Source organism: Quercus robur, chromosome 1 (assembly GCF_932294415.1).
Source record: "Quercus robur chromosome 1, dhQueRobu3.1, whole genome shotgun sequence".
NCBI classification, from domain to species: Eukaryota; Viridiplantae; Streptophyta; class Magnoliopsida; order Fagales; family Fagaceae; genus Quercus; species Quercus robur.
Window position 1 is genome coordinate 49249569 of NC_065534.1, and position 12544 is coordinate 49262112.

At 35.7% G+C, this 12544-nt stretch overlaps 1 protein-coding gene and 1 pseudogene across 1 annotated transcript; one reads left to right on the forward strand and one right to left on the reverse strand.

Annotated features, from left to right (window-relative positions):
* Nucleotides 1–509: 509 nt before the first annotated feature.
* LOC126712813 (uncharacterized) lies at nucleotides 510–1880 on the reverse strand (annotated as a pseudogene).
* Nucleotides 1881–9766: 7886 nt separating this feature from the next.
* On the forward strand, nucleotides 9767–12499 carry LOC126714290 (transcription factor RF2a-like). Its single transcript, XM_050414384.1, has 3 exons — nucleotides 9767–9899; nucleotides 10001–10085; nucleotides 12190–12499. The coding sequence occupies exons 1-3, from the start codon at nucleotides 9804–9806 to the stop codon at nucleotides 12348–12350; spliced, it is 342 nt and encodes a 113-aa protein (XP_050270341.1). The 5' UTR covers nucleotides 9767–9803; the 3' UTR covers nucleotides 12351–12499.
* Nucleotides 12500–12544: the final 45 nt, after the last annotated feature.

Consider the following 12544-nt stretch of genomic DNA (forward strand, 5'->3'; position numbering starts at 1 on the left):
TGTAGCATCGAGATTCACATTCAATTGATGACAAATGAACCCAGGGTCAATCTCTGGTACATCATAAGTGCTCCACAAAAACACATCAATGTTAACTTCCAAGAACTTCACCAATTCCGCCTTTTCCAATGGTGGTAACTGGGATCCCACTTGAAAATATCGCTCCTCATCCTGCGCTATTACCATCTTCTCTAGCTCCTCGGACAACTATTCACATGCTTCGGCCTACTGCCCCCCTACAGGGCCCTTTGGTTGCTATAGGACCTGATCCTTTGCTACTGAAACAGGATTTGCAGGATGCTGTGTAATTGCTAACACCAAACATTGCCTAGCCATTGCCTGGCTACCAACCAACTTTCCACTCTTCCCTGAGTGGGATACTTAACCTTTAGATGTAGAGTTAAAGACACCACACCCATAGCATGAAGCCAAGGTCTGGCTAAGATAGTTGTATATGGGGAATAGGCTTCTACAACGATGAAATTGACCTGTACCTCCTCGTCCCTAGCTTATATGGGTAATCTTATCATTCCTCGAGGGACCACCATCCTCCCATCAAAACCCATTAAGGGTGAATCATACCTTTCCAGGTCTTTGGGTTTTAAATTTAACTCCTTATACAAATCAGGGTACAAAATCTCTGCTCCGCTTCCCTGATCAACTAGTACCATTTTTATGTCATAACCACCAATCCTAATGGTAACCACTAAAGAATCATCTTGTGGCAAACGTTCTCTCCTTGTCCTCCTCAGAGAAACCCAGGGTAGGGGGGGACCATCACTCTAGTTCTTTTAGGAGCCTGATCCCTGGCCCTTAGATCAGGGCCCCCACCCAAGGACATGATCCCAGAACTCGCCCCAACATCACTCCTTGTCCTGGCAAAAATCACATTAATAGTGCCCAATGCTGGCTAAGGGACACCACTCCTATGAAACTCAGCTCCCAAGTGCCCAAACTGCCCCGTAGGCTAGTGTACGAACTGATTGAGCTTCCTTGCCTTCACCAATTGATTCAGGTGATCATGCAGGGTCCTGCAGTCCTTCGTAGTATGTCCCTTGTCTTGATGGTAATGGTAATAAAGGCTTTGGTTTCTCCTAGATGAGTCCTCACCCATTTTATTGGGCTACTTGAAATAGGGCTTGTTCTTTATTTTCTCTAGTATTTGATATACTAGTTCTTTAAACATCAAGTTGGCCAATTGAGTCCCCATGGATAACGTTTGATTATAGAATTCCCTTCTAGGGCGATTACCCTGATATCCCCCTCCCCAAGGATCCCTCTTCTCTGGGAAAATCTTAGCCTTGCCTTTTCCTTGGATTTGGTCCTCCTCTACCCGCTTATACTTATTTATGCGATCCATAAGCTGGTGCATATTCAGGGCAGACTTCATCGTTAATGACTTCCTCAAATCATGTTCGGTAGGGAGGACTACCTTAAAGGTTCTCACCACCACATCCTTAAAGTCCTCATCTATCTCATTATACATTTCCCAATACCTATCCTAGTAAGTCCTGAGGGTCTCTCCTTCCCTCATGGTCATAGACAGCTGAGAATCAACTGGCTTGGGGACTCTACTGCACGTTATGAATCTAGTGCCAAATGCCCTCGTTAACTCTTCAAAGGACCCAATTGACCCTTCCTCCAAGGCATCAAACCAACGCATAGCCACCGACACGAGGTTAGAGGGGAAAACTTTGCACATAAGAGCCTCGTTACTAGAATGAACAGCCATCTTTTGATTAAAGTGGCTGACATGCTCCACGGGATGTCCTCCCATTGTAAATGGTGAAATTTGGTTGAGAAAACCGATGAGGGAGCTTGGCTTTTTTAATTCTCCTAACAAAAGGTAACTTAGAAATTTGCTATAAGGCTTTACTCATTGCATAATTCCCCATGCCACGGTGGGAAGACCTCCTCCCACGCCTGTTTCTGTCCTGGCATGAGGAAGCTGAATAGGACTCACTAGATGGAGTTCTATATCTATAACGATATGAGTGATCCCTGATTTCACTCAAACCCTCACTTGATGGGGGAGATGGACTCCTTCTATCATGCTCCCTGTGCCTCAACTTCTGCGTAGGTGGTCTATCTCCTGTTGCAATTTCTGTGTCTCCTGATTTTGTGAGACATGACTCCCAATCCTTAAGTGACTCCGCTCTGTACGTTCAGTGTGGTAAGACTCCACCATAACACTTGGGGTATGTTGCCTATCTCTCATTCGCTCCAAGTTAACAAACTGGTTCTCCCTTTGTGAGCCAACCGATTCTTCCCTATCCTAGTCTATGTTAGCCATAACTACTCATAACAAATCCACCGCACCTTGGTGTTCCCATAGACAGCACCAATTGTAAGGACCAAAAGATCTGGCAACCCAAGCCACTTAGAACAGTGAGTTGTGTAGTTTATTCTTGGCCTAAATCAATAAAATTTGTAAGAGAGGGCTCTGCCCGAGGATAAAAATAAGGAAGAAAGGGCTAATGTTATAGAATAGATGAGCAAATGTCTCCCTACAAGCTTGCCCGAGGAGGCCAATGTTATACAGAAAGTTGTACTGTTCACTCTCTTCTCTCAATGTTCTTCCTATTTCCCTTTCTTTCTTTTTTTTTCTTTCTTTTTTTGATACTTGTGTCTGGCCCCACTTTTTCTAAAAACCATCTTTTTTATATACTCCCCCTTCCTTCACATCCTGGCCTTCCATCTTTCCCTCCCCCATTTCTCTTCGTGACACTTGGACCCTTAAACATCTGAAGAAAGTGGTAGATGGAGTTTGCTTAGTTATGAATTACATTGTTCAGGTCACTTCCTCATCTTTATATATATAAAGATGACGTTTACTTGAGAATAAAATGAGATTTGGTGGGTGTAGTTATTAAGAAACTACTCCACCCTTACAAGCTTACCCACAAAATTACTAGAAAAAATGAAAGAGGGCTTTTTTGTGTTGGGTTTCCGAGAGAGAGAGAGAGAAAAAAAAAATTTTAGAATTTCTAGAGGATTTTCGCAGAATTTTTCCACTCTTTTCCTTTTCTTTTTTTTTTTCCTATTTTCCTCACTATTTTCTCTCAAAAAGTTCCTATTTTTCTCAAAAAATGAGGGGGTATTTATAAGGGGATGAGGCCAAATGGGAGGCTAGCTAGGTGTAACATGGTCTCCCATTTCTTGACACCTCATCAGCCTATTTTGTATTTTTTTTTTAAATTTTTGTTCCAATATTCGTGCAGCTGTTTGGAGGCCTTTTCAAACTCCTTTTTTATTCAAAATTTATATGCCTTGAAAGCTATGAATGTCTAGTTTCCAATGGTCTTGTTCTTGTAAGATTTGGAGTTACAGTCGTCAAGATATCGCGCTTGGAAGGAAGATGACACAGTGCTGAAACATTCTGTGACGTTTTTCCTTAAAAAATTTGCACCTTCAAATTCAGGGCAGATATAATCGAGCAATATTTACTAAAAGTAGTCAAGACCTTTTTCTTCAAGATGGGTCAGCTAGATCGCTCCAGTGCCTGCCCAGTTGGCAATTGGTACAATTTATTGCGCGAAATCGGCCAAAAAATTGCTTGTTTTTTCCTATAAAAAAAAAAAAAAATAATAAGTAAAAAAAAAAGTTAGATTTTTATTAGGGTTTTTGGTATTTTGGTGATATCTCATCCGTTTTAACTCCAATTTTGGCCCGTAAACTATAGTTTCGAAGGGAAATATATGTCCTACAAGACGGTCCAAAATTCAACTCGATCCAACTGTTGGATTAAAAAATTCAACGTTTTGACCATACTTGGTTAGGGTTTTGATCTCAATTGTATTTAATTTTACCCTTTTTGGATTTGAAACTTATAATTTTGCACCTTTTTTCAATTTTTTTAATTTATTTTGGCATTGTTTTGACGTGCAAATCTGGGCTGGGCAAAATATAGTATCGACAGGTTTTACTATAATTAGGTACTTTAGGATAGGGTAAAATTCATTGTACTATTCTTGTTAGTTTTTTTTTGGAAGTGGTGACCTAACATTCACCATGTGGGGTTTTCCCTATGAGAGTTTTCCCATCGTGATCAAATCTCCATGTCAAACATATTTTCTAGTGTACTTAATCTAGTTTGGTAATTTGATTGTGCCTTAATTGGATTTGCATGTAATTTGGACTAATAACTCAACTTGGGAAATTGACTAATTAAATGGGGTTAATATATAACCCAATAGAGGTTAATCTCTTAGAAAAATGCATGCAATGAAATAAAGTCCCCCCCCCCCCCCCCCTCTTCTTATGGACAAAATTCAAATTAAGCTTCTAAGTCCCAAAATTTCATTTCTCTCTATAAAATGCTAATTACAACCTAGCATATATTTAGAACCCTCTTTAACAAAAATCAAGGCTTAATCACTTTTAGTCTAAAACTAACAATTAGTCTAATATAAGTGATTAACCAAATTTCATATTGCAAGCCTAAACAAGTAAGAACTAGAGCATATAAATAGCAATATGAAAATGCGGAAAATAAAACAAACTAAAACTAAACACAAGGAAGTGTTTAGGAAGAGGAAAACTAGAGCACCCAGGTGGAAAAATCTCTCCCCTGGCCACACGGTTATAAAATATCGACTAGATGAACAGTTGCAGTACAAGTAAGACTATGAACCCTCCAAGCCCATATCCCTTATGTACTTGAGCCCTCCAAGCCCTAGCTAATAATCGATTTTATCGAGTCCTTTATTCAACTAGCTTCCCAAGGACACTACCATTGAGTAGCCAACATAGAGCCACAGTTAGGTTTGGATTTGTAATGGCTCTTATGGTTTCCTAACCTTCAACATATAATCACAACACTCAAAGGACTGTATAGGAGGTGATGGTAATAAAAATTTCTCTCAAGGATGCAGCAATGGAGAGAGAAATGGAGAAGAGATATTGGGAGTGTTTCTATCACTTAGGCAAAGGCTCTCTCTTTCTCTACAAGGTGGATGGGATGAACCAAACAATCACAAAATTTCCCAAGAGTTCCTTTCCACCAAAGCAAACTATCTAAAAACATTTTTCAAAATTTTACTTGCATAGAAAAAAACAATAACCCAAGTGAGCACCTTTAGGCTAAACTCTAGAACCATAAAACTTTCTTGTAAATGTCATATTTTTAAGTAATTGACATATAATATGACAAAATGCACTGAACTTGTATTTTGGGTAGCTCTAAGTGGGTTCAAGTAGACCATAAAAGCTTATATATCAAGTGTTATGATTGAACACATGAAGATTACTCAAGATTCATTGCAGAAAAGTGGGCTTGATCTTGTAGAAGACTTTTGTCTTTTGCACTGATCCCAGTATGTGACTAGCACCAGCAACTTGAGAGTTGTTGTTGGGTGCAAAGTTTTTCAATCCACGCTTGTATATCTGAAAGCAGCTTGGTACATAACCCAAAGGTGCACAAGAGTGGCAGCAGCTTCATAGTTTTGTGTATCACACAGTATATGTCTCTGTGTTTGTCTCTCTATATGACAATGACTATAAAATAAGTCTTTTATATCTCTAAAAACCTATGAGTTGGTATTTTGGGATAGGCCGAGTAGTGGTAAGATTTCTTATACTTGTAACTACTTATTCTTAATTAGTGGATTCTTGGGAGTAGTGAACTAAAATTCATCCGGTGGAGTTTTTGCCTTGTGAAGGTTTTCCCATTAGTTAACAAATCACTCTGTCAAATTTTACTTTCCACTACTCTTTTGTTTAGTTAGATTGGTGATTTTTTTCGTGCCTCCACAATATTGTATGTAATTTGAATAATTAATTAACTTGGGTAATTGAATTAATTAACTTATGTCAATTTATAACCCAACGTTTCCCATAAGCCAAAGTTTCTCAATATTAAACAATAATAAATTCATATTTTTAAGGTTTCAAGGTTATTTTGGTTATATTCCTAAAAATTCTTTAATTTTCTAGCTTAAGGATGAATAATCTGAGAAATTAGTTCAAGGATTTAGTTACTCCTGTGTAAGATATCTATATATTATCGTAGTTGTACCTATATAGATTTAGTTATTCGTGGGTTCCAGTTAACTCAACTAGTAGAGTCTCTAATGGTTGAATAAGAGATTTGGGGTTCAATCCCCTCCTACACCAAAAACCGATTGGTGTCTTGGTTTGATAATAAAGAGTTATTATTAGGAGCAGACGCCATAGGTTGAACTCTCTCTCAAAAAAGAAAAAAAAAAGATTTAGTTATTCATATTATATTCTACTTTTTAAAATATTAATCTTATTGATTTTTCTATATTTTTGTATGTATCACATTTGAAAATCTATCTTACATGGGATTGTCTCCTATTTATGTCCACAAGAAGAATCAATATGCTCTTACCTTGTAAACCATAAATCTAACTGGCAACTCATAATGTTGCCAACGGAGACATCAAGAATTTAAATCCTTCATCTCCATTGTAATTATCAAATTCATCAAAATAATAATTACAAACCATAAATCTAATACATGATGTAAACCTTTATTTTAAAATACTCTCTCTCTCTCTCTCTCTCTCTCTCTCTCTCTCTCTCTCTCTCTCTCTCTCCAAATCAAGATGTAATAGGCCTAAATAACCTAAGCACATCACAAAGCTTGTCAAAAATGACTAGACTTTCACTAAATAAATCCCAAAATGTCAATACTCACTTTATAATTTGTCTTTTACACTTCGTTTGTTTTGAAAATATTTTAAGGAAAATGTTTTTCCATTTTTAATTGTTTGTCTGCATGTAAAATGATGTCAAACTTGTAAAATATTTTTCTTTAACCATAAAATATTTTATAAAATGTTGTAAAATGTTTTTCCTTTTAAAACATGGTAAAATATTTTACAAAAACACACAATGGCTCCCCCTCCCCCCATTTGGTGGCTAAATCACCAATCTGGTGGGTTGGGCAGCCTATGCTAGTGATCTGATGGTTTGGTGGCCATAGATGCCATTTGTGTAATCAACACTAGCATTGGCCTCTAGTGGTCCAGTCACCAAAGACATTATTCTGGCAACCAAAGCCGTCGTTCTGGCTACCAATTTCAAAGTTGTGGCCACTAGAGATGTCGTTATGGTGATGAAAGCCATTGTTTTGAGGATCGGTGCTGATGGTCCAGTCACGAAAGATGCTATTCCAACGATGGTTGCTGGCAATATAGTGGGCTAAAGTCATCGCTTTGACGATCAATGCCGACGATCTAGTCATTAGAGACATTGTTTGGTCTGTCAATTTCAAAGGTTTGATCATCAGACCTCCTGCACCAGTAGCTCCAATTGTTACCATCAACTTTGATGGTTGGTTTGAAATTTTTTACATGTCACACAAAACACCTGGAATATTTTACAGAAAATGATTTACATGTATAATATTTATGTTTGAAAATATTTTACTTCAAAAAAAAAAAAAAAAAACAGAGCATTAGAACCTAAGAAGTTTATCATTTATTAGCCAATAAAAATTGTAGTTTCTGCAACTAAAATTTCAATAATGAATTAACCATAAATTATCACTCCATATTCTACCATTGATATATGGTAAAATCTTATTACACATGGTTCATAATTAAATAGCTTAGTGAAAATGGAAAGAAAATAACATCCAGACCTAAAACATAATTTAAATTCCCATTTAAAAAGCAAAAATAAAACATAATTTAAACAATATATTTATATATAAAAGGTCTATTAGTAATAGACTAATAGGAGTGAAAAACAAATACACACCAACAGTTTCTACTCCTTTACCAAGGGATTTCATACCTGATATCACATTATCAATGGAGGGAAGAAGGTGAGTTTCATTCTCAATATATTGGTACTTATTTATTTATTTATTTTTCCTTCCATTTTATTGTGGTACTTTTTGATGAGATATTCTTACCTTCTTAACATTAATTTTTGGAATTCCTTAATTATAGTACAATATTTTTGTGTTACAATATATGTGTTCTATTTTCTTGACAAAAGAGGTTATCACAACCTCTTCCAGTATCTGACTATTCCTTCAGGTATTGCAATATACAGGATCTCTTGTCCTTCTTATCAACATGTTTTCAATTTCATTGATATATGTATTGTGAATATTTTTTACTAGTGTAACAAACTAAGATTTTTTTTTTTTTTTTTGATTGGTAAGTTTACACACAAAACAAATGATTAAATTCCTTGTTTAATAAATTCATATGAAAGAAATTTATTTGATATTAGAGGACCAAGTATTTAGCAATGAAATTATATAACTTGACTTTCCTAAGGTTATGTTTGGTTGGGGCGAAAAGAGAGAGGATGGAAAAAGAGGAGAGAGAATGGAAGGGTAAATAGGAGCTTTTCTATTGTTTAGTTGATGATAGAAAATTAAGGGGAAGAAAAGCAAGCCCAAAAACTTCAACCTCCCCCCCCCCCCCCTAATTTTTCAAGTGTTCAATTTATTCTTTTTTGTTTCTTTTGTCTTCCTTTGGCTCTTCCAAGGATCTTGGGGCCTGTCTGGAGAGAAAAGTGGAGTGACAATGTGGACAACAAAGGCATTTACTATTTTGCCCTTTTAAACCCATTTGTCCAAATTTGCTATTCTTTTATTAATTATGTAATGTGGGCAATATGGCGAATCCAAACAAAATGCTTTTTTCATTCTCTCATTCCCCTTACCAACCAAACAAAGACAATTTATATTTATTTTTCATCCTCCCACCAACACTCATCCTGTTAAATTTTCTCAATTATGCATACCAAATATGTATTACAAAGTTCACATTTATCAAAGAGAAAGTGATCACTGTCATTTGGGGCTCATTTGATTGGGGTAATTATTGTGGAGATGGAAAATGAGGGAGAAAAAAGTGGAGAAAAAATTATAAGGAAGAGTGTTTGGTTGAGAGGAGAAAATGAGAGAGAAAATGGTGGGGTCTAGGAGTTTTCTCCATGGGGCCACCATTTTGGGTAATTTTAGAATCTCCCTAATTTTAGGAAAAAATGTTGGGGAAGAGAGAGGGTGGGGTGGGGTGGGGGGGGGGGGGGTGCTTGATGGAAACTACCCATCTCCTCTCACTCATGTTTTTCATGTAACTTCTTTTCTTCTTCTTCTTCTTCTTCTTCTTCTTCTTCTTCTTTTCAAACTTTAATGTTTAAGTTATTTTTTATATATTGAAAAAAAATTTGTTTTCTTTTAAAGTATTAATTGGTTTATGCTATAGGAGTATGAGAGTAAATTTATACAAACTTACATTTTTTATCATCTCATTTTTCTTCTCAACTAAACAAAATATTTTTTTCATCTCTCTACTTTTTCACCCCCCAATCAAACATACATAAGGGGAACTAAATATGTTTCATTCCCCCACTTTTCCATCCTCCAACCAAATAAAGTTTTAAGGAAATGTTTTGAGGAGAGAGAGAGAGAGAGAGAGAGGAAGATAAGAAAAAATGAGAGGAGAAAGTGACCAGGATATACTAAGGATATTTACAAGTTGAGGAGATGATTAGAACTAGTAAACAAACTAAGACTTAGTTTCATTTATTCTTCTTTTTTTCCCCTTTTTTTTTTCTTTTTTTTTTGTGTAGCTCAATAAGTGCCATTTTTTCCATAAATGGTTCAAGTTATTTAACAAGGTTTTGCTCTTTACTTCCAGACAGCTAAAGTAAGCCCTCTTTTAATTAAAGTGGTCAATATACCAAAATCTCTCTTCATTATCAACTTAGATTTAAGAGCCAAAAGGCTGTTGAGACCTAAACAAATTTCACATCATTATTGTCATGCATGTTATAGGAATGCAACATCCACAACCTCTACTCAAAGGGAAATCATGAGGAATATGCGCTATATTTCCGAACTGAGGAGAAAGATACGAAGACTGGAACAGGAAGATGCTGAATTGAAACAAAGGCTGAACATGATTTTGGTAATTTACCTCTCTTTCTTCCAAATGCTTTTATAGCTCAAGTATCTGGAGACTGAAGTAGATTTCTGACTATCTTTTCTCAAATGGGATTCTCATAACAGGCTGACTTTGATGAGAATATAACTGAAAACAACCAGCTTGCCTATCTTCAACAGGAAGTGGAGCACAAACTTCAAGTGCAAGAATGTAAGCATTTTATTTTAAAAATTTTGCTTTTGTCTACATTTTTGTCATGGGGAAGATTTTCTTTTCTTACTATATCTAAAATCAAATGTGGCCATCCTCATCTACTAGGTTTAAGGTTGCAAGTTTTTAAACAAATGTGGCCAAATTCATGGAAGGATAACTACTAATGGCCACTATTTACAAACTTGCAAGTTTTTAAACTGACAGCATAGAAGCAATGTTTTATATGAACTCCAAAACTACCTAGTCCCTTAACCTGGGCCAACCCAAGGGATTTTGGGGCCTAAAGTGACATTTGAATTGAGACTTTTATATATTTTAATTTGATGAAATAATATATATATATATATATATATATATATTTTTTTTTTTTTTTTACTTAAAATCTATTCTTTTAATTTGTTTAAATGCAAAAAAATTTAGTTTTTTATTTTTTGTTCATTTGTGAGTTGTTCATCTAAATTTTTTTATAACTTTTTTTTGAAAATTTTCTTATTCGTTTTGTGAGATTTTTTCATAGCTTATAACAAATTATCTAGAGAATCATTTTGAGACTCGGTAAAATTTTCACAAAAACGTTTTTATTTTTAACAACTAGTATATCTATAAAGCTACAAAATAAAATTTTATCAAAAACAAAAAAAGTGGGTGGACTGTGGTCTACAGTCCACCTATACTTTGCTAAAAAAAATTCCCTTTTTGATATTTTATTTTTGTCTTTAATAAACAATTTATTTTGAGTATTACTAGGAGTACAACAAAATGTCATAACATTTTTAAATTAGAATAGCAAAAAAATTAAACTAGAGATTGTGATGGGCATATACAAATCCTTTGTCCCAATTTTTTGTGTACTACTTCATGCTCCACCAATCATGATATGTCATATATATATATATATATATATATATATATATATATATATTTTTTTTTTTTTTCATTTTCTACTTTGGTTGACAAGTTATGATTGGTGGATCGTAATTAAAGTGGTACATAAAAAATGGGATAGAGAATTTGTTTTCATGGTGGAGCCATGTGTGACTTGGCATGTTAATTTAGAAATGTTATGTGAAATTATTGTGACATTTTGTTTTGTCCATAGCATTACTCATTTATTTATTATTGGCTAATATTTGGGGTCTAATTAATACTCTTATAAGTATTGAGAAAAATAAAATTTGGGGTCCATGTTCCACTTAGAGGCCTTAAGCGACTGTGTGATGCCCCAATTTGATTGATTATGTGATGTGTGTGGGTGTGTGATGAGTCCCACATCAGGTATTTACTAGGTAAATTTGGGCTTTATTAACAACTACAAGGAGCCTCAATTGCGACTAGTCCTTTTGAGATATAGCGCAGATGTGGCTAGCGTTTTTCCTTGGGTCGTTACATATGGTATCAGAGTCGGCCCAGTAATCCTGTGTAGGCTCAGAGACACTACCCCACAAAGTGGACCCTAACGAGGACGTTAAGAATTTAAGTGTGAAAGATTGTGATACCCCAATTTGATTGATTGTGTGATATGTGTGGGTATGTGATAAGTCCCACATCGAGTATTTACTGGATAGATCTGGGCTTTATTAACAATTACAAAGAGCTTCAATTGTGACTAGTCCTTTTGAGGTATAGCGTAGATGTGGCTAACACTTTTCCTTGAGTCGTTACAGACTGCTTAATTGGCCTAGTGGTAGTGCAAGCCCTACCCTTAGCAAGCTATACACTATACACAACTTATTTTAAACTTCTAGTGGCCTTTAAATGTGATTCTTTATTTCATATGAACACTCATTTTGGTGTGTTTAGCCAAAAGTATGATTGTTCCACCAATGCGAGTGATTGAAAAAAGAATATGGTATTAATGTGCATATTGAACGCCACCTTCTTAGGTAGACCCGAAAGGCATGGGACTCACCCCTATGTGAAAGGGGCATTATATATGCCTCTTACACCATATACTAGCATGGGACCCACTTCTATGTTAGACGGGTGTTACATATGCTTGTTACACCATTTATCCTCTCTAGCTATTGGCACTTTATCCTTATATCACCTTTGTTAGTAGCATGTATGACCTCAAATAATGTTGTATTTCTTTCAATGGTAGCACTCAATTTTGCTATGGAGGAGGAGAACAATGAGCTGAGACGAATTATTTGCCAACAGCAGCTATTACCAGGTGGGGATGTGAACAACAACCCCATTGAGCCTTCTACAAACCAGGCTGAGGAGAATGATCAGGATGCTGACCTAAAGCCTAAGGAGTGAGAGCAAGTGAATCTGCAGTGATGGCCAGTTATAGAAGAACCAAAATATGACTATGCATGAATAAAGGAATAAGGCCAAAACATATATCCTGGTTCTTCAAACATAATAACAATTTATGAGCTGTTTGAGCATATTTTTCATATATGACTGCTGAAATTATCTTTGATAAAAACTTGGCTTGCTAGTTCTGGTGC

Coding starts and splice junctions, on each gene's coding strand:
- LOC126714290 (XM_050414384.1), top strand. CDS start 9,804: ATGAGGAATATGCGCTATATTTCCGAACTGAGGAGAAAGATACGAAGA. Junction 9,900..10,000: donor AAAGGCTGAACATGATTTTG/GTAATTTACCTC, acceptor TTCTCATAACAG/GCTGACTTTGATGAGAATAT. Junction 10,086..12,189: donor CAAACTTCAAGTGCAAGAAT/GTAAGCATTTTA, acceptor TTTCAATGGTAG/CACTCAATTTTGCTATGGAG.